At 43.3% G+C, this 27,301-nt stretch overlaps 1 protein-coding gene across 1 annotated transcript in view; it reads right to left on the bottom strand.

Moving 5' to 3' along the window:
- Positions 1-22,794, bottom strand: part of C8B (complement C8 beta chain) — a 31,427-nt gene extending 8,633 nt beyond the window's left edge. Inside the window, exons 1-9 of the mRNA XM_084637489.1 lie at positions 22,599-22,794; positions 18,539-18,695; positions 17,043-17,184; positions 15,432-15,573; positions 11,348-11,480; positions 6,116-6,313; positions 5,066-5,306; positions 2,962-3,090; positions 2,216-2,379 (exon numbers count right to left, since the gene is read on the bottom strand). Coding sequence (XP_084493615.1) covers positions 2,216-2,379; positions 2,962-3,090; positions 5,066-5,306; positions 6,116-6,313; positions 11,348-11,480; positions 15,432-15,573; positions 17,043-17,184; positions 18,539-18,695; positions 22,599-22,690 — 1,398 coding nt within the window. The 5' untranslated portion in view covers positions 22,691-22,794. The remainder of the gene's footprint in view (positions 1-2,215; positions 2,380-2,961; positions 3,091-5,065; positions 5,307-6,115; positions 6,314-11,347; positions 11,481-15,431; positions 15,574-17,042; positions 17,185-18,538; positions 18,696-22,598) is intronic.
- Positions 22,795-27,301: the final 4,507 nt, after the last annotated feature.

The following is a 27,301-nucleotide window of genomic DNA, read 5'->3' as shown; positions in this document are numbered from 1 at the left end:
CTGAGCAAATTTGCTATGCGTGCCATCAGGACACAGCAAACATGAAGTCCCACAATACCATTTGTACAAGGTCACGTCATTCAGAGGACAAATGCATTTTAAGGAAAAAAGGTACTTTCTTGTTACTGCCCCTGTCTCTCCATTTCTCAACAATGATCTTTGATCCACCTTTTACTTTTTGAATTCATATCATATAAATAAGGAAATGCCTTGAGAATGACCTGCCAAGTGCTTTTAGTAGATGATTTATGAACTGCTTTGCTTTATTTTTTCCCTGCGGAAGCATTTTTAGGACTCATGTTTAGTCGCACACTACTGGTGCTTTTGATCTTCATACTCCTCCAGGATATCAGCAGGCCAAATCCAAATTATACCAATCTGTGGTTTCTACTAGCTGATCTGGTCACTGATATCAGGTTAGAATCTAAAGAGTTAGGAAAAAAACCTAGCCTTAGTTTGTGTTCAGAATTTTCTTTAAATGGGATACTTGGACAAGTACAGACACTGAAATCTCTGGGACTCAATGCAATTATGAAATCATGAGTAGATTACCTGAAACAGTTGATTTTATATCTTCCTTTAAACCTGAGATGAGTTCTAGTTAACAAAGAAATGGATTATATTGTCAAAGCAGAAGATTTGCGTGGGTTGAGGGCAAGCTGAAAACATGGACATTATGTGAAATTTTTATTAAAAAAAGGGGAAAACCAACATAATAATCAGTGCCAAGCCAGAGTGAACTATGAAGCCCTCGAAAAATAAACACCTATTTGACCAATACAGTCAAATGTAGAAAGGGCTGCTCTAAAGCCCGTTGAAGTCAACAGTCTTTCTGTTGGCTCAGGGGGCTTTGGATTAGTCCTTGAATGCGTAGATTGCCAAAGTATTAAACATATTTCCACTAGAGAGAAAATAAACACTAGCTATGGGCTCAATCTAAGGACTTTTATCTGGATCCAGATTTCAAATGAACACCCCAAAGCTCCAGTGGGTTTGAATCAAGGCTTTTGGGTTCAGACTAGAGCAGGCTGAAAAATGGCTTTTTTAAAGAAAATTGTCTGTGAAAGAGAAAAGAACACATTTTCATCAAAAGGTTCCACAGAAAATTTAGACATTTCCATTTTTCTAATTGACAAGTTTCAGTTAAAAAACAAACAAAAAAACCGATATAGGATTTCTGCCACAGTGCCTCATGGGAGTCATAGTTCAGCTGCCTTATGCCCTCATTCTCCTCCCTGGCCCAGGCTCTTTGGCTGGGCTACATCTCCCATGATGCACCACGGTCTCCCCTCTCGCTGAGACATCAGCGCATCCTGGGGAGTCCCTAGCTACAGTGCATCCTGGGAGATGTAGCCTGTGCAGGGGAACCAGGCCTATAGAGGAATATGAGGCACCTAAGCTACAGATCTTATGAGGCACTGAGAGGCGGGGTGCGTGTGTATGTATGTGTGTGTGTATTCCAAATCAACATTTTTCCACTTTTTAGAATACATTTTGGGATTTGAGTGTTAGGTTTTTTTGACAAAATATATTTTTTTTGTGAAAAACAGACACTTTTCCCCAAAACATTTATTTAACCAAAATCCAATTTTCCACTGAAGAGCAGTCCAACAAAAAACAGCCCTAGTGCAGGGCCATACCCAAGAAGAATATTCTTCTGCCTTCACAATAGTCAACCAAACGTTAAATGAACTAATTGTGACATTCAAAATTATGAGGCTCTAACTGACATTTTTTCCTCTTGTTATTTTTCACATTCATGCTCCTCTATACATTCGAGACCTGGCCAAGACTGGAAGTAGGAAAGCCTAGTAAAAATCTATTCTCATGAGATTCTATCTTAGTTTTACAGATTTATGAGCTTTAGATAGTCTGGACAAACAGCCAGACTCTTTGATGCACTCCTTGGTTTTCTGAACCAAACAGAATTGCTACTATACAGTGCATGGTAAATATGGAAGGCAAGGGTAATTCAGAAAAAAAGGAAGGTCATTTTATTACACTCTAATATTAAATGCCATCAGGTATATTTCTAATACAGCACTGCCTAGATTCTTCAAACTTCAATTATCTGACATGCCTTGTTACCTAAAACAGGTCAATTAGTTACTCTGAAAATCTCCCTGATTATTCAAAACCTCACTTATCTGAATGAATTCCAAGTCCCCCATGGCACTCGATTAACTGAGGCTCTATGGTGTATTATTTTCAGTACCTTTAGCTCTATGATTTCAGGATTGTACTGTACTGCATCTCCCCACTCCTGCATTAGCTGAGCAGTTGGCAGATCTTTGTAGGAAAGTGTCGTGATATGCTCACTCCCTCCTCCACGAACAAGGACTATGAAATCTTCCACAACTTGCTTTTGCCTGATGCTGTCTGCAAACAGGGGTAAAGCGACCAGCTCAGCTTTGCTATTTCTTTGTGGATCACAAATAAAATAAAAAGCTAGGAGCAAAGCGGACTCTGCCAGTTACATATCCCATTTAGAAACAAAACGGGAAAGTGACCTTGGTCACAATTATTTATATAGAGCCAAATATCTGGCACTCCCTCTGTCTTAAAAGGGAGTGGTGTCTGAGGGAGGACTTCAAGATTTGGCCCATAGTTTTTCTTTTGACATTACTGTAAATGAAAAAAAACAAACCAACAATAGATGCATTCACAGATTTTAAAGGAAGGAGGGGATCACTTAGCCACAGGGGAAAGAATAATAAACCAGCCTCCCCTTACGGGGGCTATCACTGAAAAGCACCAGAAACTGCAACTAGTGCAGGGTACAGCACCTCTTTCCTGAGTAAAGGACTTGATCCTGCTTCTGTTAAAGTCAATGGTGTGAAATCAAACTCCATAAAACAAAGCCCATTTCCTGCGTGCAGATCCATTTTACGTCTGAAATTGAGCATATATTGCTCTCACATAAAAAAGAACATACAAAGCACAAGATTATTTGATGTTTACCTCCAATTTCATTTAAAACAGCCTTACAGCCAGCAGCTGACATTCCCAAACTTATATAAACTCCATAGACATTTCCACCAACTTTAAAGCCATGCTGTGCACAGGACTGGATGTCACTTAAAGAGTAACCTAAAAAACACAGTAAAACAACACATATTTATAAAAACAACACTCCATTTTAAGCACTTTTTGCTGAATTTTTTTGCCTTCCCCCTCCCCCCCAGGGAATTTTTAGGGCCCAATCCTGCTCTAAAAGTGGATCTGGTGCCCTCAGCTCCCAGTGACTTTGATGGAGTTGAGTGCTCTCGGGATCAGACCTTTAGTAAAGAAAAAATTTCCTCTCAAGAGTTTATATGTTTTTGCTTGCGGGGCTACATCAAATGTCATGGAATTCCTGGCACAGAGGAAGTGGCACATTACAAATAATGAGCATCATAAAGATATGGTTACCCCTTTTGACCCAAGCCCTGTTGCAAGTTACAGGTTTGCAAATTAACGACTAAGGGCCCAATCCTGCAAACACTTGCCATCGAGCATAGTGCTTACCATGCTGGGTGACTTAAATGAGATTCCTTAGGGCTGTAAACCATGCATTCAGTAGCAAATGTTTGCAGGATTCGGCCCTAAATGAGTTAGCAGTTAAGGTCCCAATTCAGCAGTGTACTTAACCACATGACTTACTTTAACAAATTAGCAGTCCCATTGAAGTTAGACATGTGCTTCAATACCTAGCTGAACTTGGGCCTTAACAAGCAAGGATGATGCACTACCTTCACTTCATCAATGACAGCCTCTCTGCCAGCAATCACATGTGACAGTCACTCACTGCCAGGGAATACTACTAGCACTAAATTAGTGCTCACTGGACTCAATAAAAAGGGATTATCCTAATTAAATTACATTCCAACATTGGCTATAGAACTTATCAAATTGGCAAATAAAGTTAGATTTCAGCTTTAACATCTAACTGGCACCTTGGCAAATCCATCTGATGGACCCTCCATTCACGCTTATATTGTTTATTTTGACTGTAAGATCTTTGATTCAAGGACTGTCTCTTGCAATGTGTATGTATAGTGCCTAATCTCGTGATCAACTGGGGCTTCTAGACACTATTGTAATCCCAGTAATAAACAGTAATAATAATATATTGGTGTTTAGATGTGAGCTTCTAGAAAAAATATATAGCTAGAGATGGGCCCAAAACAAAACCTCAGATCTTGAATACCACTGAAATTCTGAATGCCTGAAATACAGATGTAAGTTCTGTCCCTCTGGCTCAAGTCTAAATATAGCATTACCTACTAACGTACTACTCAACAGAAGAGCAAACAGATAGTGGATCCCGCTGTGTAACACAAAGAGTACATTTGCAAATAGGCACTGAAGGCTGTCCCTGAACCTCCAATGCCAATGGATAAACAAAATAATGCTGCTCTTGATTATCATCCCACAACTCTCTGTGTTCCACACAAACCCTTGTAAAGGAGCACGAGTCAAACAACTAGAGCAGCATCCGGCAGAAAAGTCACCCAGCAAATGACTGACTGTCTCCTAGATTCCTGCATGCTGGTAAAGTTATGGAGGCTGGAGGAGTTTCACAACTACCATTTGTAAAGCGCTGAATAGAAGAATGTAGGTTTTGATTTTCAAAGCCAACTAGGGATTTAGCCATGGGATTCTCATTCTAGTCAGCTTTGGAAAGATCAACTGCAGGGCCTGGTATGCTGAAGCGATAAGCACCAGCAGCTCCAGCTGAGGTTGATGAAAGCGAAGGGTGTTCAGCACCATTTGAAAATTAGGTCTTTGGTTTACATACAGAAGGGGAAAGCATTATCTTGTTCAGAATCTCTTAGGGATAATGCTACAGACATCAGTGCCCCTGCCTCCAATAGCCTCATCTCACCCCAGGCTTACCCCCTCTCTAGCCACAGAGCCTAATCCCCACAGAGCAGCGTCTGGAGGTTCAGGTAGGACCAATGCTGTGGAGGCGGTAACTGGTTTCCTAGATAGGAATGCGTGTGGCAGCAGAAGTAGTAGATCTGACCCCAAAGCTTTAAGAACTCTCTTTCATTAAATGCTGTATAGTACTGGATACACATACCTGCCTTTTGGAGTTCTTCGCTGTTCACAACTAAAGTATATTCGTAGATGCCGCCAAGAGTAGCTTCAGTAATGTAATGCGTCCCATAATCTCTGTAAAGTTCTCTGTATTCACCATAGCTGTACTCTAAAGGCAGCTGATGGAGTCTCTGCAGGAACTCATAATGGAGCATCAGAGTCCGAGGCTTCAGTTTATAACGGGCAACATCCAGCTCAGAACGGGCATGAATAAATTTGCTGGACTACATGAAATGTAGACACACAACAGCATCCAAGTGAAATGAGGGACATGGTTCTCCATGCAAAGTATGTTACCTCAGTGAGTGTTATATATACTGTCCGTGCATTGTATAAATGGATGTTACTGGTCTGCATTAAACAGCTCACACAAATCTGTATACTCTACATAGATCTTAATTTGTAAAATATGCCATTCCCAACACGTAAAGTGAGGGAGCAATTTTACACAATGGAAACAAAGACATTCCCTCAAACAAACTATTGTCCAACCCAACGTATATCCTTCCCCTCCATACCCCTTTTGGGACAAAAGCCTGGATAATAAAATGGGCTTTCCACTGTGCCCTAAATGCATTCAGACTCAGGTTTGTTTGGGCCATCAAGGGAAACACTTTCAGGAGCTGAGGATCTTTCAATTTAAAAAGCCTTGCAACCTGGATAATCAAATCTAGGCCCCTTATCAGGCTCAAAGCAGGACTCACTGGGTGGAATTCTGTGGGCTGTGTTATGGAAGAAGTCACACTAGGTGATCATAGTGGTCCTTTCTGTCCTCAAAAATCAATGAATGTGTGAGTTACCCCAGGTTCTCCTTCTCTCTCTAATGGTGTCTATTGCAGGAGCTTCTCGGGCCCTTGGTGAGCACCACTTTGAACAAAGTGTAGTTCTACTGATTTCCTTGGAGCTAAACTTCAAAAGCTGAGGATCTAGTCCTATATTTTTTTATACACATATACACACATGTACATTTAAACTTCACACCTCAGGTGTTAACTACTAAACTGAGAACAGTTTTAAGTGGAAAGTCACTTACAGTTGCAGAAAACTTTTTCATCCTTTGAATGAACTTCTTGAACCTGTTGTCACTATAACTGTAACCAAGTTCAAACACTCCTGGTATCTTTATTCCAAAGCCAAAGCTAGTCTGCGAAGCTTTTGCCCTGAGGATATTTTCTTCAAAACTTGAATAAGATTCGTATTCAGTCAATGTAAATTCATATTTGCCTTTGGTCTAAACAAAAAGCAAAACCAACACACTTTATTTCTTGCATACTGATTTCATACCTGAAGCAGAGGGAAGATGTCTTGATAGTCTTGCAACAAACATACTTTTGAATTAGTGCTTGCACTTTGAAGATGAAAAGCCTGGTATAATTGCTAATTATTATTATTACGACAATACCCCTTGATTTGCAGTACAGGTTAATAAAATGCAGATGAGAGCTACTGTCTCCTCCGTATTGCAATTGCCTACGTCTTAAAGTCCATGAAAGTTTAAACAAGTTTAAAATTGTGAAAGGAACAAAGCTTGCTTAATAGGCATCACGTATCAAATCACACTAGACAACACACAGCATTAACTTCAATGGGCTTTTAATCAGGCTCTGTATCTTTGATGCCCATTAAAGGTAAATGACAAGTTTGAAAATTACTTGGGTGCCTGCCCTTTCATACAGTACGTTCTGGATATTTTAAAACAATAATACTTATTTGCACTTCTGTAGCCTCCTATAACCATATGACTCCTATAAGCATATGGTGTGGATTGCACCCTCAGCAAGTTTGCAGATGACACTAAACTGGGAGGAGAGGTAGATACGCTGGAGGGTAGGGATAGGATACAGAGGGCCCTAGACAAATTAGAGGATTGGGCCAAAAGAAATCTGATGAGGTTCAACAAGGACAAGTGCAGAGTCCTGCACTTAGGACGGAAGAATCCCATGCACCGCTACAGATTGCACCCTCAGCAAGTTTGCAGATGACACTAAACTGGGAGGAGAGGTAGATACGCTGGAGGGCAGGGATAGGATACAGAGGGCCCTAGACAAATTAGAGGATTGGGCCAAAAGAAATCTGATGAGGTTCAACAAGGACAAGTGCAGAGTCCTGCACTTAGGACGGAAGAATCCCATGCACCGCTACAGACTAGGGACCGAATGGCTAGGCAGAAAAGGACCTAGGGGTTACAGTGGACGAGAAGCTGGATATGAGTCAACCGTGTGCCCTTGTTGCCAAGAAGGCCAATGGCATTTTGGGATGTATAAGTAGGGGCATTGCCAACAGATCGAGGGACGTGATTGTTCCCCTCTATTCAACATTGGTGAGGCCTCATCTGGAGTACTGTGTCCAGTTCTGGGCCCCACACTACAAGAAGGCAGTGGTGAGCAGGAGCCGGTTCGCACCAGTTAGCGCGAACCAGTTATTAAATTTTGAGGCAGTTTTAGAACCAGTTGTTAACCCGCTTCCCTGCAGGGGGCGCTGACGCTTTGATGGGCTCCGGCTGGGAAGTGATGTAATTCCTCCTCCGGCCACCGGGGTCGCTGCGCTGTGGGATCCATGTGGGCTGCTGCCTGGCCCTGAGCACAAGCCCTGTTGCTGTTGCCCCTCCCCTGGCCCCAGGGCTCCCGATGCTGCCTGGTGGGTCCCCTGCTGCTCTGCTGGGCCTGGGCTGCGTCCTGCTGCTCTCCCCGTGAGCACCCACCACCCTGCCTCCAGCCACCCCCGCACCCCCTGCCCGCAGCAGCCCCTGCCGCACCCCCTGCCCGCAGCCAGCCCCGGCACACCCCCTGCCCTACCCGCACCAGCCCCTGCCGCACCCCCTGCCTGCAGCCAGCCCCTGCCTCCAGCCACCCCTGCAGCAGCCCCTGCCGCACCCCCTGCCCGCAGCCAGCCCCGGCACACCCCCTGCCCTACGCGCACCAGCCCCTGCCGCACCCCCTCCCTGCAGCCAGCCCGTCTCCAGCCACCCCCGCACCCCCTGCCCTGCCTGCAGCCAGCCCCTGCCGCACCCCCTGCCTGCAGCCAGCCCCTGCCTCCAGCCACCCCCGCACCAGCCCCTGCCGCACCCCCTCCCTGCAGCCAGCCCCTGTCTTCAGCCACCCCCGCACCCCCTGCCCTGCCCGCAGCCAGCCCCTGCTGCACACACCCCTGCCCTTCCCGCAGCCAACCCCTGCTGCACGCACCCCTGCCCTATTTCCAGCCAGCCCTGCACCCCCTGCCTGCAGCCAGCCCCTGCCGCACCCCCTGCCCAGTATCCAGCCAACCCCTGCCACATGCACCCCCTGCCCTGCTCACAGCCAGCTCCTGTCTTCAGCCACCCCCGCACCCTCTGCTCTGCCCACACCAGCCCCTGCCGCACCCCCTGCCCTGCACCCCCTGCCCTGCCTGCAGCCAGCCCCTACCTCCAGTCAGCCCCTGCCCTGTCTCCAGCCACCCCACACCCCCTTGCCTCCAGCCAACCCCGCACCCTCCTGTCTCCAGCCAGCTCCGCACCCCTTGCCCTGCCTGCAGCCAGCTCCGCACCCCCTTGCCTCCAGTCAACCCCGCACCCCCTGCCCTGCCCGCAGGCAGCCCTGCACCCCCTGCCTCCAGCTAGCCCTGCCCCACGCCCCTGTTTGCAGCTGGCCCCACGTCCACTGGTGTCCTGCAGTTCCCAGGGCAGTAACCCTGCACACCTGCTTCAATGAGGGGGGCAGGGAGCAGCTGGCATCCACACATGTGCACACCCTAGGGTGACCGGACAGCAAGTGTGAAAAATCAGGACAGGGGGTGGGGGATAATAGGAGCCTATATAAGAAAAAGACCCAAAATCGGGACTGTCCCTATAAAATCGGGACATCTGGTCACCCTAGCACACCCCCAGGGAGTGGCAGGGCCCCACACATGTGAAACGGAGCTCGTTTCTAGTTCAGGCCCATCTTTTTAAAAAAGAACTTTAGACAGGGTTAACACACACCCATATTTTCCTGGACAGGTCAAATTTTTTGGTTCTTAAATCGCCGTCCGGGAGGAATTTTTAAATTTTAAAAATTACTCCCGGGAAAATAAGGATGTATGGTAACCCTATTGGTACAAAAAATACATACTGGGGCACATCCCTTAAATCAGAACTTTTTATAGGGAACCGGTTGTTAAGATTTTGGCAGCTCATCACTGCAAGAAGGATGTGGAAAAATTGGAAAATGTCCAGCGGAGGGCAACAAAAATAATTAGGGGACTGGAACACATGACTTATGAGGGAAGGCTGAGGGAACTGGGATTGTTTAGCCTGCAGAAGAGAAGAATGAGGGGGGATTTGATAGCTGTTTTCAACTACCTGAAAGAGGGTTCCAAAGAGGATGGATCTAGACTGTTCTCAGTGGTAGCAGATGATAGAACGAGGACTAATGGTCTCAAGTTGCAGTGGGGGAGGTTTAGGGTGGATATTAGGAAAACCTTTTTCACTAGGAGGGTGGTGAAACACTGGAATGGGTTACTTAGGGAGGTGGTGGAATCTCCTTCCTTTGAGGTTTTTAAGGTCAGGCTTGACAAAGCCCTGGCTGGGATGATTTAGTTGGGGATTGGTCCTGCTTTGAGCAGGAGGTTGGACTAGATGATCTCCTGAGGTCCCTTCCAACCCTGATATTCTATGATTCTATGACTCACTGCCGGCACGCCCCTGGTGGCTGGGTGTAGCATAGGAAGCTCTCCTCCTTTAGTGCCCTGTGGTGATCAGCTTCTCCTTGCAACTCGGCCAGGTCACACAGAGTCTCACTCCTTCTGGGGTAAGCCAGCAGTCCAACATCCTGTTGAACTTTCAGTCTGAGTCTGGACTCACCAGTCCTTACGCCTGATATCAGGGGGGCTTCACCAGTCCTTACACCTTGCAGGGGGGTTTCCGTTCCACCTTCCCTGGTGGGCTGGTAGGGAAACCCAATGCCCTCCCACTCCCCTGGAGTCCAGACTTGAGTAGGAAGTCAAGGCCTCGCTACACAGACCCCTGGCTGCCTCCCTGGACCACCTCCTGCCTTGCCCAGTCTGCAGCCTTTGCTGCAACCTCTTTCCTGGCTCCCAGTGTATCAGTACCACTCTTCCCAGGCCTCGTCCACGGGCCCACTGCACAGCTTCTTAGCATCTGGTTCTGCTGCAGGAGAGTTTTCTCAACTGACTCAGCAGGAGTCTTCATGCTCCCTGCAGATCCGTCAAGCAGCATACTGAACCCTGGCGTGAGCTCACCAACTCAGCTCCCTGACTCCAGCCAGGCTTCTCACTGAGAGAGACCCAGAGGTCTGCACTCCTTCCTGGTTTACCCCTAACTGAGCCTGGTTCGACCCTTTTAGCTCCTCCCTCCAGCTTTGACACTTACGACAGGTGTAGCAGGGCAAGGCTGATTGCGCCCTCAGATTCTCATTAACCCCTTCAGGCCCAGTGTGGAGTTGGCACATCCCATCACATTTCCTTTCTATCAGAGGACCTCACGGTGCTTTCCTCACACTGCCCCTTGGATGTCAGTATTTTCACACCACTTTTATGAATCAGGTTTTTGAGGCAAAGAGAAAGTAAGGCCCTGATCCCCCACCGTTAAAGTCATTGGGAGTTTTGCCATTGACTTCAATGCGCAGAAGATCAAACCCTACCTGAATTTGCCAAAATTCACATCAGAAATCTTTGGCAGAGCCAGAATTAGGGCCCAGATCCCCTGATTTCCAGTCCTCTGCCTGGACCATGAGATCATCCTTCCCCTGAACATGCAACTCAGTCAAAATAAAGTCTGTGCTGTGTGCAACAGCGAACAATGGTAAAAGTGCCCCACATTGCATGTTACCATGAACACAAATATTTCACTTTCATGATGAACACTGGAATCATTCCTTTCTCCTTCCCCTACAGTTTTATATTTAATAATCGATTTCCTCATATTATGAGCATTACTATTTCAGGCACCCATTGTGTACTGCATCATTATAGAGAATCTCTGAAATCTAGTTCACTTTCTTGCAAGCAAATCAAGGAAACAACAGAACCTAGCTGAGAATTTTGGATGGCTTCATTACAGAAACTTTACTTTTTCATATTTGTGACATTTAGAGAACATATACATGATTATTAGAATATAACAATAACTTATTATGTTCCCTAATATTTTCAAAGTAGGTCAAAATTTAGTCCTAAACCACTTGACCCCAATTCTTGAAATTCATTAAAATGTTATGTGTCGACACGCTGCACTGAAAACTATTGGAAATTTAATTAAAGTTTGCTTGCAGAAAAAATATCTGATTCTTACCTCTGGGGAGTAGCTTTCTACATTGTATGGTTTTCTAAACCTGGTATCCATAATATAATGTGGAGTACACCCCCCAGCATAGTACCTGTGATCAAGAACCAAACCTTCCAGATTGTTCGTGAGGATATTTAACCTGTGTAGGAGGCATAACAGTGAAAAATAACGTTTATAATTTAAGTAGCAGCAAAATATACAATTTGGCTAAGAAAGGCAAGGTTTTTTCCCTATTTCCTTTTGTGCCTGCCTATTTTGTTGCCTAGGGATTCTGTCATCAGAACTTTCCATCTTCTATCATCCACTCTAAGTGGTCTAGGAGAACCTTCCCATCCAACAAGCAAATGAAAGAGGGAGTCATGTTTTGAAACATTGCTGAAGATAATATTAACCACAGAAGAATTACATTCAGTCAGCTGGGACTGACATTATGGCATCATACCATCAGTGCGAGCAACATTTGTATACTTTACCCAGCCAATAAACGTACATGGAATTGAAATTGTGCTGGAAAGTAAGGATTTGGAGTAGCTCTTTCAGGAATGGCAGAAGGGGCAGAGGTGGGCAAAATATACACTAGGCACTGGATTAGATCCTAAATCCATCTGTAAACAGTAAACATGCAGTCTGACAATCTTTTTACGTAGGGAGAATGGCTTTTTTTTGGTGATGGGACCAAGAGTTCTCTCTTATTCACCACCATCACCAAAGGGTGAATCCCAGTGGAATCTCATCTAGACAGTGGTGCACAGTCTCAGGATATGGCGCTAATCTGAATGAGATCATGTTTAAATAGCAGTGAGCATCACTAGAGGAAAAATCACAAAAGAAAAAATACCGATGAAACTGGGAAATCCCCAGAACCTATAACTGTTATGTTGTGCTCCAGGTCTTTGTTAGTCCTCACTTTCCTTAGTTTGGAGTCAAAAAGTTGCATAAAAAGGTCTCCGAAATTGTTAAAATTAGCTTCAATCTTAGAACAAAGTGAAAAGTGGGAAGGTACACTAAAATTATATGACTGAGCAATTGTGGCTTCAAAGAGATGAGAGGCATGTTTCTGTAAGAGTTCAAATTATTTTTTAATTTGTACTACGGTATGAAGCAGTATGAAGCATCAGTGATGACACACACAGCAGTAACATCTTCAGAGAGTTGCACAGAAATGAGCATTTTCCCTTTAATGTGATTTTTACAATATGAAGCAATATTTTTAGGGGGGTGCATGTGAAGTGAGATTAGGGGACTATTTTCCCACAGTAGGATCTTAAAGGCAGTTATCATCCTATAAGAGTTGGATCATATTCAACCACCCCAAAATTCAGGATTGTTTAGTTCTTGGGTGAAATTTTGCGCCCTCTGAAGATGATGGCGAAACATCCATTGGCTTAAATGGGGCCAGGATTTCACCCTGGGAGTTTTGTTTCCATCCATTTCAAATGTAGAGGTCCACTGCAACATATAGATCTGAATCCAGATTCAGATTTTAAGCAGTCCAATGCTCCAGGATGTTTGTGTGACCCTAAGAGCCCTTCAGTGCCCACTGACAAAGAGTTCACTATCACATAACAGCAACTCCTATCAGGCCTGACAAACTCACTATACCTAGCAAATTGCTGTCCTAGTATTTATCTCTAAAGAATGTTGTTTAGAGTGTCAAATGAAAGCTTATATCATACTGGTCATCATAAGCATTGCGAGACGTACATATGGTCATTAGTCAAGAAGGTGTATGTATGTACTAAAAATAGGTTTGAACCATGTAAACAGGTAGGGTAGATAAACAAGTTTTTCCCAGACAAAGCAATGTTTATTTACCTGCCTGCCTCCAATGTCTAGCTAGCATTGTGCAAATCAACACAAAGCAAGCTTCATTTGAAAGACAACAGGAAAAGCAAGTTGCCAGGAGAATGAGAAAGACAATATGGCATCAGCACACTGAAGAGCAAAAAGCAGGGGAGAACAACTTTGTCTGGGGGTACACATCATAGGGATACATTCCAAAGGTTTTCTGGAGCCTAAGGAAGAGGAAAGGAACTGAGGGACACTCCTGGCAGAGAGGAGTGAAAAATGAAAAATGTGGATCCCGATTTGACTGAAAATCAGCAATGTATGCAAAAGGACTGAGGGTGAGAAAAATGCTTTAGCCAAAAGACTGTAGCTGGCTAAAGGTATTGTGACAAAGTTCCTGCTCTACCTTGGTGGGTCTTGCGCTTATTGGCGGATTTGCTCACCTTGGAGCTTCACGGCAGCCCTCAGCTTGATCGTTTTTCTGAATTCACAGTCCAGGTCGACTCCTCCTGTGTCTGACCAGGAGTTGGGAGGATTTGGGGGGAACCCGGGCCCGCCCTCTACTCCGGGTTCCAGCGCAGGGCCCTGTCGAATGCAGCTGTCCAGAGTGCCTCCTGGAACAGCTGTGTGACAGCTACAACTCCCTGGGCTACTTCCCCATGGCCTCCTCCCAACACCTTCTTTATCCTCACCACAGGACCTTCCTCCTGGTGTCTGATAATGCTTGTACACCTCAGTCCTCCAACAGTCCGTGTTCTCACTCTCAGCTCCTAGTGCCTCTTGCTCCCAGCTCCTCACATGCACACCACAAACTGAAGTGAGCTCCTTTTTAAAACCCAGGTGCCCTGATTAGCCTGCCTTACTTGATTCTAGCAGCTTCTTGATTGGCTGCAGGTGTTCTAATCAGCCCGTCTTAATTGTCTCGAGAAGGTTCCTGATTGTTCTCGAACCTTCCCTGTTACCTTACCCAGGGAAAAGGGACCTACTGAGCCTGGGGCTAATATATCTGCCTTCTATTACTCTCCTATAGCCATCTGGCCCGACCCTGTCACAGTATGTTTAATCTCTTCCCAGTGCTTTATATTTTTGTTTTATTTGTAACCAGTTCTGTTTCCACTACCCTTACTCAGCTGTTACTAAAAACTTCTCTTTGTTTTACCAGAAGTAGAATTCAGTGCTGTAATATTAAATTAAGTGTGACTACTCGGTTTAATCAAACAAGCTGGTGCGTACACTGTCTCTCTGCAGATAGCAAATTTCGTAATCTCTGTGAGTGTCAAATGATGGGCTGGATACCCCAGAGGAATGTTCTTCCAGGGACTCGGGAACTTGGGTGCACCAAGTGTTACGTGCAAGGCAAAGTGTGGCCTGGCAGAATCCTGAGAAGTTTGTCTGGGGTGGCTAACAGACTCTGGTGACAGGGAGCTCTCACCTAGTTTAGCACCAGCAAGTCTCTCTTTTGCTAAAGCAGAGGGGTAACAAGGTCACCCATAGGTCTAGGTGCCCCGAGAAAGTGTCCCACTTTGGACACAGGATTTTGATTCAGGCCATTCTATAATTTAATCATGATTTAATTTTCTTTTCAAATATCAACATCCCCACCCAGTGTTTTATTTCAGAGCCAGATATTTAAATAGGTGTCATCCCAGCCTCCTGGAGGCCAGGCGAAATTTTTCATACACATAGAGTAGTTATCAGGCCATATTCTGATCTCGATTACACCCATGTAAATCTGGAGTAACTCCTTTGACTTCAACCCACACAACAACAAAATCCATGATTTCTCAGGTGTCCAATGGTTCAAATAACAATGATCTGTAGACGTTTTAGAAGGTTTGTCGTTCACTACCTACCCACCCAGCTTTGGCACAATTGGCACATTTCCAGAAGAGAATAAGTGAACACACTACCCTACAAAGCAGCTCCCTTCACATGACTACTGGCAGGCTAACTACCTATGCCATGTGGAGCATTACAACCAGACAATTCATTTAGTGTGTTCATTGCACACACTGATGTTTTTTGGTCTCAGTGACTGTTATTTACTAAGGTTCCAATGAAAACCTTTTCGGGTCAATATGAATTTTTCCAGTGGGCTTTGGATCAGGACCCAAGACCCGTCAATTGTTACAACATTTACAATTTAATATTTAGCAATCTGAGACTACATCAACATATTTTCCTTATCTGAAAGGGAAGTGCAGGGAACTTTAACCATTTCAGGTTACTATATGTCTCCATTCTCAAGAAGTCATTTAATTAAATTTGCTATGTTTGGTTTATGCAAAGGATGCCTACTTACCCTCTTGCCAGATTCTCTATTGCCCAATATTGCTCCATCTTCTGGTTGCATTTTCTATACACCTTTTTACAGTTTTTTTCATCTGACTGATCCCCACAGTCATCATCTCCATTGCAAAGCAACCTCCGTGTAATGCATCTTCCTAAGAGGCAACATTGAAATTGCTTAATTAAGAAGTCCTTTACCATTTTTATTATTAAAAACTACAAAGCCACAGTCGTCACCCCATAAAGCTTATAAACTAATAGAATACAACATGTTGATGAGAGCTGGTTGGAAAATATTTCGTTATCCGCCCTAGAAATTTCTACTTTTCATTAAAAAAAGTCTGAAAACTGCTAAAAAGTGTAAAATGGATACAAGCTGAAAAAAAAGTTAAGTTAGTTTGTTTTTCCAGTGGAAAAATCAAACGCTTTTGATTAGGGCAGAAATTTTCTGCAAAAATTTTTGTTTAGTCAAAAATCCAATTTTCTTCTGAAAAAAAAAATGTCCTTGGAAATTTTTCCACCAGCCCCAATAATAAATAATTATAATTATTTTCTTACGTATATGATCGATTACAAGAACAAATAACTTGAAATTCCAATGAACAAATTTGGGACATTTTAAATGACAGGATTAATTAAAATGAGAGAGGAGCATACTGGCAACACGTTCTTAATAAGAGAAATAACAGACATGAAGGCTGCGTGTCTATCATTTCTTTTATTATTATAATTGCTCTACAGAGACCTCAAAATAATTCTATGAATCAAGGCAGAGACAGAACAATTTTGTTTTCTCATGCTGTGTTTTCCATCCATAATAAGATCCTTACAACTGAGATGTTAATGAATTATATAAAAATAATACCTCACTCTTATATGATGCTTTTCATAAGTAGGCCTTTAAACACTTCACAATGTTTGATGTATTTATTCTCACAACACTCTTGTGAGCTAGGGAAGTGCTTTTATTCTCATTTTACGGAAGGGGAACTGAGGCACAGAAAGGCTAAATGTTTGGTTTGACCAAATAAAAAAAAAAATCAGTTTTTCATTTTGCCAAGAAAAAACAAATAATTGTTATTTCCAGTCAGCCGAACTGAAAACTCAATTATTCACCCAGCTCTCGTTATATTTCCCTTAATCTCTTTAGAGGGCTCCACCAGTTCCACCAATGTGATTGTGAAAAGAGAACTAATGAATGCTACAGAACAGTAATTTATATGGGGTAGGCAGAACTGTCACGACTACAACAACAAATCCATATAAAGCTTTTCCCTTATGATCTCAGGCATGTGTAAAAATCATGGGCACATATTTTGCAGCTGCTATCTGACTTTTTGAACCACTTTTATGGCAGCTTTTATTATCAAGACTATTTTTTAATTTCCGACTTTCCAAAACAACTGGATTTTAAAGAGATGCTCGAGATTGGCAGACTGGAACTTGGCCTACATTACAGTTAAAATCACAGTCATTTGCAAATGTGATGTAAGTGCTGATACACTTTGGGCCTCATCCTGGTATACCTTTACTCAGGCAAACCCCATAAAAAAGCAAAAAGCTCTTGTGAGTTCTGTCATTAATTTCAACAGGAGCAGGAGTGTCCCCCAATTCAAGAACTTACCTGTAATCACACATACAAAGCCTTCGCATCTAACTTTATTTCTGCAAGGACGGTTTGTAACACAATCTTCTGTTTCTTTGTCAGAGTAGTCACACAGGTCTCCATTGAACTGAGAAGGCCGTTCCACATGAGCAAATCTGTACTGTAATGACATAGAAAACATTTACTCACCTGTGTAGAATGGATGAATTTTATGGTTCCTAAATTAAAATACAAACTTCTTGTATTGAGACATATTTGCTATAGGAGTAACACCAAGAAAAATAGTAAATATGGCAGAATTTTGATTTTCTTGCAATGGACCTAATTTAAAAATTAATTTGGGGTAGTTTTCATTTTATTAAACAAGATTTTCCACACTTAGTAGTGTTGGAATAAAAAATATAGTTTTTAGTTTGTCATTAAGATAGATTTTGTTTAAATAGGACTAATTGCTCAGAGTGGGAAAGAATAAGGAAGGGTTCAATGGCATTTCCCTTCTTTCAATTAGAGTTGGTAATGACACCTCTTGTTATTCTCTGTCTATCTGTGTATTTACTAAACCTTCCACACCATTATCAATATTTTCCTGACCACACCCCGTGAGGTAATTCTCTGATCCATCCAATAGATTATCCTTCTGCACCTTTTCCATTTCCTAGACAAACTCGTAACTGAGAGTCTTCACTCCTTACACAGCTGGAGCATCATTACTCCGACTGCAAAGGGCTGAAGCAAGACTGACGTGGGATAGCCACTCTAAGAATGGTTATCTTAACCTGTTAACAAGTGATCCTGTGCACTGTTTAAAACAATGGGATTTTTGCCATTGACTTCATTAGGAACAGGATCTTAGTTTGAAGCTGTTCCATATATAGAAAATGCTCAATGGCAGGTAATGAAAAGAGTCTCCCAGCCCCGTGAGGTGTTGTGTGCCCTCAATTCCCATTCAAATCCAGAGTTGCTGAGAGTGCTTAGCAACTTGCAGGAGCCCTGTGGTCACTGGCCCTATGTGTGAATGCTCCCGCCAAAGGACTATGATCACTTGCTACTTCTTATACAAGACAGGAAAAATTAATGGCCTGTTCCTACACTCCCTTACCGCAGCAAATTTCCATGGAAGTCAATGGTAGCTATGTTTAGATAAAGAATTGCAGGATTGAGCTGACAAAGGTGAACCGGAATTCCAAAGCAAAGGGTTGCAAGCCCCACACGTCCCAATAAAAAGAAGAGTTACTTGCCGGGAACTCTGACATGAATTTCATCCCTGTGCAGGGAAGCCTAGCACAAGGCCTAGACGTGCACTTAAGCCCTAGGAGGTCTCTTGTGATGCTCCCGAGGTACGTAGGTCTTGCACATTGCCTGTGCAGATTCTCCCTGCAGGAGATGTGAGGGGCCATGGGCCAGAAAGAGTGACTCCATCACTGAGTCTTTGCAGAGACAATATTATGAAAGACTGTCTTGCCTTTTAGTTTCTCGTATTTCTCATGCTTCATATTAAGGTCATTGATACTCACTCTTTTCTTTTGACAGGGGTCACAGGTGCTCCACGATGACCAGCTGGAAAGCACACAGTCAATCGGCTGCGGAGGGTTGTTTACTGATCGGGCCCATCTGCCTTTGGCTAGGCTCACATTGACTCCATTTAGCCGAAGGAGGGGTTCCCTTTCACCACTAAATGTTCACAATGAATACAAACTTGAGTGTGTAGGATTACAAAGCTAGGAGAATGGAACAGAGGCTGTGTGTGTGTGTGTCTCTCTCTCTCTGTCCCTCCACACTAAAACAATCCCTTTGTTGTGCTCTACTAAAATCTTTCATGCAAAATACAGAGTTGGCTACCGATCTCACACTGGGTATACAACTGTGCAGCTCCTGATTTACACTGTTATAACTGAGAGCAGAATCAGGACCATAATGTTTTAATTTGAGTGTCAAAGGGTAAGGTATTATCTAAGTGTAAAACATCACCACACAAACATACTGCTCTGTTCTATTCAGGTTCTCAAATCATGCCCATCACCATGGTCTCAAACAAGGTAATTAATGATACAATCACGACTTGACAAAAATCCTGCAGCTGGATCGTAACTGTAAACACCATGGTCTCTCCTAAAGAATTAGCAAAAATTGACTTTGTAGCAGACTTGTTTATCTAAAGGCCGGACAAAATTCCACTGGAAACTGCATGGGTCGCTTAAAGCAATGGGAGTGCCTGTTGCTGATGGTCCTCCAAGCAGCTTTTACTGTACTTTCCATTTGTGAGAAATGTTGGTATTATTTTTCGCAAAAGTATGTGTGTCTCAGTTTCCCCACTCACTTTTATATTGTTAACCAGTGTGTGAGAATGGGTTAGTTTCTTTTCTGGGACAAAAAGAAAAGGAGTACTTGTGGCACCTTAGAGACTAACCAATTTATTAGAGCATAAGCTTTCGTGAGCTACAGCTCACTTCCTCAGATGCATATCGTGGAAACTGCAGCAGGCTTTATATATACACAGAGAATATGAAACAATACCTCCTCCCACCCCACTGTCCTGCTGGTAATAGCTTATCTAAAGTGATCATCAGGTGGGCCATTTCCAGCACAAATCCAGGTTTTCTCACCCTCCACCCCCCCACACAAATTCACTCTCCTGCTGGTGATAGCCCATCCAAAGTGACAACTCTTTACACAATGTGCATGACAATCAAGTTGGGCTATTTCCTGCACAAATCCAGGTTTTCTCACATCCCCCCCACCCCCATACACACACAAACTCACTCTCCTGCTGGTAATAGCTCATCCAAACTGACCACTCTTCAAGTTAAAATCCAAGTTAAACCAGAACATCTGGGGGAGGGGAGGGGTAGGAAAAAACAAGAGGAAACAGGCTACCTTGCATAATGACTTAGCCACTCCAAGTCTCTATTTAAGCCTAAATTAATAGTCTCTCTGGTCACGCAATCACAGACATGAAGGTCGCTATCTTAAAACAAAAAAACTTCAAATCCAGACTCCAGCGAGAAACTGCTGAATTGGAATTCATTTGCAAATTGGATACTATTAATTTTGTCAGTTTGGATGAGCTATTACCAGCAGGAGAGTGAGTTTGTGTGTGTATGGGGGTGGGGGGGGATGTGAGAAAACCTGGATTTGTGCAGGAAATAGCCCAACTTGATTGTCATACACATTGTGTAAAGAGTTGTCACTTTGGATGGGCTATCACCAGCAGGAGAGTGAATTTGTGTGGGGGGGTGGAGGGTGAGAAAACCTGGATTTGTGCTGGAAATGGCCCACCTGATGATCACTTTAGATAAGCTATTACCAGCAGGACAGTGGGGTGGGAGTAGGTATTGTTTCATATTCTCTGTGTATATATAAAGCCTGCTGCAGTTTCCACGATATGCATCTGAGGAAGTGAGCTGTAGCTCACGAAAGCTTATGCTCTAATAAATTGGTTAGTCTCTAAGGTGCCACAAGTACTCCTTTTCTTTTTGCGAATACAGACTAACACGGCTGTTACTCTGAAACCTGTTTTCTGGGACAGAAGAACAGAAAATGGAGTGAGTGGGTGGGAGTCAAGTAGGCAGGTCAGTGTGGATAAGAGTATGTCATCATATGAATGGAGTTACCTTGAAGATACAATAGAAGACCACCGACCAGGCATTAACTTGTAAAGACTGCCAGCCCAGGGGGGCAGAACATGAAATGGTGTGACTGGAGCTTGAACCAAAGAACTGAGGTGTGAGCAGACTGCAGTAAGAATCCTGCTGTCCAGGGCTAGCTGGTGGGGCTGGAGGGGTGCATGTGTCAATCCTGGATGTTTGGGCACGAGAGAGAGTTTGGGCTGCCAGCCTGCACATGCATGTAGGCTTTGCTTTTCCATTCTACTCTGAGGACACAAATTACTGCATTCCAGTTGTCTAATAAAAGGTGTCTTGTTAGGAAACATCTGTCCTGAGTCTCAGCAAACATCTGCTGGTTGCACAGCTCCAAAGAGGGTAAGTCTCCAACAGGAGCCAAGCTCTTTAAGACCTGTTGAAGGAGTCATGGTGAGAAACAAAGTGCTGAAGTCTGCGACCCAGTCAAAAGTGGAGATCCAGGGCCTAGCACGAAGAAGAGTATACTCCTAAAGAGTCTATGTTAAGGTCTGAGGCCTGGCATGGCTTGTGGATCCATGACACCTACTAATAGCAAACTAAAAATCCCTGTCTTTCTATCAGTAATTTGAAAGTCTCAAGGGCATCTGTACATTTATTCTCACCAGTGACTTTAATGACAAAACAGATGAAATTAATTCATTTTACCAGTGGTTAATCAAAAAGTCAGTCAACCAAGATGACGATTTAGATAAATAATGCAGAATATTTATAGTTGCCGGTGGTGATTTGTTAAAAATGCCAATCACTTCTCTTGGAGAGGTGCTGAGACAAAGTCTGCTCATAGCGATACTGCTGTGAATCCCAGGCAGTTCCACTGACTTCACTACACCGGCTTGACACTGGTGTATCTGGAAGCAGAATTTTACCCACACTGTACAAATCTTTTTTCCAAGTATGAAGACTGGTTTTAAATTAATATCTATAGCCAAGGGCACATTGCACTTTCTCAACTATGGATTAAAAGAATGTGCATATTTTTTTTCAAGAACATTGCAAAGGACTTTTTATTCTAAAACTTAGAGCTCAATTTTGTCTTGAAGGCCTAAGCCCTGATTTGGGGTTGATTGACAACTGCGCCCTCTCTCACCTACAAAAGAGTTCCAGGAACTCCCAGGGAGCACAGTAATTCTATCGTCTCTCCTTGGCTTTTCTGTTTCCTGCAGAGCTTACCAATGCTATTCCCTAAAGGCCTTAGGAGTTTGGGGGGCCTGATGTTAGATGCCTCCTCCACACAACCCACCATCAAGAAGCAAATTGCCCCATCAGTGCCCCCAGCCTCCACTAGCACAAGAAATGCAAAAAAAAATTAAGCTGTGAGGTAGACCCTCCTGTATAGCAAATTATTTTTAATATTGTGCATTCAATATTACATGTAAAAAAGAAAGAGGGGAAAATGATCAGCCAGCTATGTAGTCCAGGTGCTGGGTTTTGTTTATATGAAATGAGGACCAAAAGGTATTAGACCAGTTGAGAAATTTAGGGTCATAGTAGCTAGGTAAAAAAAGGAAAGACCTCTTATATGATCTAATACTCCATCCCCTGGCAAGTACCAATTATATTCAGATAGTAGAAGAGCTATAAAATATTAGCCTATTTTCTTTTGACCCCTAAATCAAGCTTAAATCTAATAATCCTCAAAATGCCCTTGTGAGGTACACATAGTAAATAACTGCACTGCAAACAGATTTTCACTTCATCACAACGTGACTACAACATTTTGGCATGTAAGATTTATTAGACTGGATTATTTTTTTCAAGCCAGTCACTTCATAATATGCTTAAAAACAGTGCCTTTTCTTACTTCACTAGAAACTCCAAAATGGCTTCAGATGACATTCCTTATTCACCATAAAAGGAAAAGCAGACGGTCAGTGTTACATTTCATTATCTATCATGTCATTGCATGGATATTTATTCAAGAACATTCACTTACCTAAAGCAATGCACAGTTAGGAAGCCCAGTACTGCACAAAACAGAAACAGTTTCACTGGGTACAAGAGAAGTATAGTATGCGATATATTCATGATTCTAAGGTAATATCAGCAAATATCACTGGCAATCCTAAGCCACCAGAACTCCAGTTCAGCCTTCTATGGGCTCTGAAAGTGGTTCAAGCAGCAAAGGGTAAATTAGTCGATCTTTTGTTTACCATGTAGAAAAACTATGACCCACCTCCTGACAAATTCACATGACAACCTTTATAGTTGCTAGCACACAGCTTTCTACAGGAAGTTCTGAAAACTCTGTTGGAGAATGTCAGAGAAAATAAAAATCAGCTTAGGAGCAATTTACATTTCTCCTACATTTGTTAGGTTTCCTCAAGGCATTGCTGAAAAAGTAAATATTTCACCAGTAAAGTCACATATTTAAATCTTGCCTTAGAAAATAGTCAATGGGAAGTGACATGAGAGTTAAAAATCTGGCGGCTAGGAGATGGGACGACTGGAAAAATACTTAAAAAACCCCAACCTATCTGTTTGTTGTTGAAAAGGAATGAGAGAGACAAGGCATGGACAGGTTTCTGCTTAATTCTGCAGTGAAACTTTCCATTCCACAGACAAGAGGCCATTTCCTGAGAAGTGCAGGCACTTCACTGGAAGTTAGAAGTGTTTGGCCCTGTTTGGGCCCATGCCACTTGCTGAGTAAGGATTGCAGTATCCAACCCAATTAAATTGCCTTTCTAAAAGAGAGCCTCTAGTTCTATGGAGATCAGATCAGATAACGATAGGGGTCGCTTCTAGCCTTAAAATTTATTAATCATCTTGTATTAAATGTCAGGTTACATAGAAATTGCCTTTTTCCTCATATCTAAGGTTTTACAATGGCTAGGCAAGAGGTGACCTGGGGATAGTATTTATTATGCATAATGGGTTCCATTTTACTCTTACCGTGCTGTTCCACCCCTCTTTTTCCCCTTGTGTAGACTGAGCTCTCTGGGGCAGGAATGGTCTTATTTATGTGTTTGCATAGCACCTTAGTTGACAGCATTGCTGGTTCTGTTTGTTCATGTTTGGTGGCCATCTGGGTGGAATTTAAAGATGCCCTGGGATTCTCAGAAATTATGAGAATGGCCCCACGGTCCTGGTGAACATCTCCTCTCTTAATAAAATAGATCCCAGTGCTGAAGGGATGGATCCTTCTAGGTGCTGCTGAACTCCACCTAGGTAACGAGCACCCTCAATTCTCACTGATTTCAGAAAAGAGTTCAGGGTGCTCAATATCTTGCAGATTTGTGTCCTAAGGCGGCATGTGAGCGACATCTGTGTGCAAAACGGCTGTTGCAGTGGCCTACATAGTCACTTTGGTAATTTGTCTGGGAGCACAATGTAGTAAAATCTCATTCCGCGGGCAAGTTAGTGATAGAAAAGTAAGGGAGGTGTCATTTGAATCGTAAAAATCTACAGAATCATTATTTTAATGGTTTTACCCTCTGTGGTGTGAAAGGGGGAAAACGCTGGCCACTAGCTTCAGGTCCTCTGGTCTGTGGAAATTTTGATAATATACCATCAGAAATGGGTGAAGAGTTGGATATCATTTGAAAGCCCTTTCTCCCACGGACACGAGACGCCTAGAACAATTGTATCGATATATAGTCAAAAAAATATTTACAACTCAACTTTTTTAATGATACTTTAACACAGGGACGCATGTCTGACATAAAAAAAGGCACTGATCTTTGGTAACCCTAAAAAGTTAGCCTTGACGTGTAGGACTGAAAACATTTATTCATCAGGTCATCAGCAGTGTCATCTCCTTCCAGGGTGGCACTGCTAGGCACGTTGTCACACTCCTCCTCCTTCATGCTACACTTGCACATCTCTGTACAAGGCAGGCTGCTAGCCAAATATTTCCAGGTTGCTAAGCATTTGGTCTTTCCACATGAGCATTTTATTACCTGAAGGGCTGATTCAGGAACGCATGGTATTTCACATGTAACTGGTGTGATCAGTCCACCCTCCAAGACCCATCTATGCCTGACAGGGGAAGGTAGTTTTGGATGCACTCGACCATCCTGGAGCCATTCCATTGCTTGATAATTTACCCTCTTGCTAGAGGGTATAAATGCATTTCTTGTCAACTTTTCTCTGTTTGTCTGCTTCTTAGAAAATGTAGCTCTGCAAGTGTTGTAATGTTGGTCTTCAAATGGTAAACCTGGTGTATGAACACCTCCAGTGCATTTATGACCAAATCAGGGTCTATCTCAACCATTCCAAGCACTTTCAGAGCAAGGAAAAAGTCTTCAGAGGCTGACTCAGATGCTTCCCAGTAAGATAATTTGATCTTTCCAGCCAACCTTCCAGTAGTGTCACATCCCGAAAGGATGTGGAAGCCTGGCAATGGGGTGACTTTTAATGGTCCGAGTGATACGAACACATCTCTGAGGGATATACAGCGATTCTGTTCCCCAGCCGCAGTCACAAAAATGGAATCTGGCGGAAGTCTGGGGTAATGTTTCACAGAGAGTGCTAGAACATCTGTGTCTTGTGCAAAACTCCAGAGTTCATTAGAAACTCTCTCTCTGTGGCATTGATGGCAAGCAAGATAATTTTAGTGCAAGCCTACACATGGGAACTATGAAGAAACTCCACTGAACAGTGCAAGGCAGCAGCTTCATTACACCAGGCGATGCCAAAATTCTTCAAGCAATTCTTCACATGCAGTACAATTTTTTCAGGTTTGACATCAGCTATGGATCCCTGAATGTCCAACTAGCAGGACAAACTAGTTCTCCATAAAAATTTAGCAGCTGCAAATAGAGTCTTCATATCACTGTTGACATTAGCACTTTCTTCTGCTTTTGATAGTGCCACGTCTTTTGCTGCATTTAAGGATATGTGCTGCAATTCATTTCTGTGGATAGGATTGCTAAAAACTACCCATATCCCACAGTTCATTTTCAATATGTGCGACTGACTGGGCTGTGGGTGGTCAGGCCTAGTGATTGAAACAAGAGTTTGGTCTACTGCTTAGAGATGGGTCCGGGAGAACAGAGTCCATGGATGAGCCAAGGGTCAGCACTGGAGGCACAGTAACTGAATGCCAGAGCCAGTGGGTAACGAGAGTCGTTGGCCAGAGGTGGAGCCAAAGATCAGTACTAGAGGAACAGAAGCTGAATGCTGGAGCTGGAGGATAACCAGAGTCATAGGCCAAAGGATCAAATCCAGAACTGAGAAGCCAGAGAGGAACAGGGGCTGGCACCAGAGCGGAAGGTAGCTGGAACAGGAGCAGGTTTGGAAACAAGGATGGGAACCAGGCAGAAGCATAGACTGGAAGCAGATTGGAGCAGGGCAGATGCAGGGATTAGAAGCAGGAGCAGGCAAGCACAGATGCGAGCATGGTACACATTGAGCTGCTACTGATCTACTGTGGGTGCCAGGCTCAGAAGCAGGGCCGCTAAACAGCAACCAATCAGATGCTGTGGCTACTCTGTCAGTTCCAAGGCAGCACAAGTAGGCTCACTGGTTACCCAGCAGCGAAGTTTGTCAGGGAGCAGGCCAGCAGCTGGTCCGGCCTCTGACAACAAGTGCTTTAAAAGCCTTTCTGCGAAGCGTGAGTTCCTCTTCAATCCCATTCAAAGCATGTATTTCTCTGTACTTAGCCTTTGCGTCAGCCATCGCCACCACTTTTCCATCCATTACAGCCTCTGTGAGGCAATTTATGAACTCCAGCTGAGTTGCACCGTTTTCCGTAGTAAAACCTTTATTTGTTTCTGTTACTTTTACTTTTGCCGCAACACATTACATACATATTTGATGTAGCACTCAATATGATACATGATGTCATACGCGTGGGTGACTCTGGGGTCAATGCACCCACTTTCCAAGCAACGTTCTCACTAAGAATGACTGCTTCATACAGTTTCTCACCTTCTCGCATGTTGAAACTGTGCTTAATGCATGCCTTCAGGCTTCCAGCGTATCACAGAAGCAGGTGTTCTTCTCAAAACATATGCCATCAGACCTACTGTAAGGCGAGTCTTGCACTTGTCCCAACATCTTCAACTTTTTCCTGATGCTTGATTTACGTTCTCTCCAACCTTGTCAAATTCAGCTAATGAGTGCACTTCTTATAGCATGTAAGGTGCCACCAAGCATTGTGTTTAACCAGATCCTCTGTGATGGTATTTACCAAAGATTCAACTACTAGTCCTCTACCTCCTGATGTCCAAAAATGATCCAGATCAAAGTGAAAACAAGGATTTTGTAATAAATTACTTTGGGATTGCAATGAGTTATGTTATGTAATGTATGTTGTGGACCTGTTTGCATACCATTGGTGGATGGATTCCAGTAAATTTCTTGCCGGATGTTGATTCTTAATGGCGACTCATTACAGCTATTTTGGCATAATAAACAAAGATGACAATCAATACCACTGAATTGCTTCTTTTTTGCCGATGAGGGCAAATCAACTGGAAGCACTCCTTCCATTTACAGAAGTCTGTAACCGGTATTCTGTTCTAAGCATTAACTGATATAACACAGCACTGTCAGTTGAGAGCCTTTTGCAAGGGCTGCATGTTTCACATGCCCGTGTTAAAGTATAATTAAAAACATTGCTAAATATTTTCTCAAATATATAGCTACATAATTGTCCCAGGGGTCTCATGTTTGGTACCATTGTGTTTGCGAGAG

The sequence above is a fragment of the Lepidochelys olivacea genome (assembly GCF_965140295.1).
Source record: "Lepidochelys olivacea isolate rLepOli2 genome assembly, chromosome: 8".
Classification (NCBI taxonomy): Eukaryota; Metazoa; Chordata; order Testudines; family Cheloniidae; genus Lepidochelys; species Lepidochelys olivacea.
This window is presented reverse-complemented; position numbering and strand designations above follow the sequence as displayed.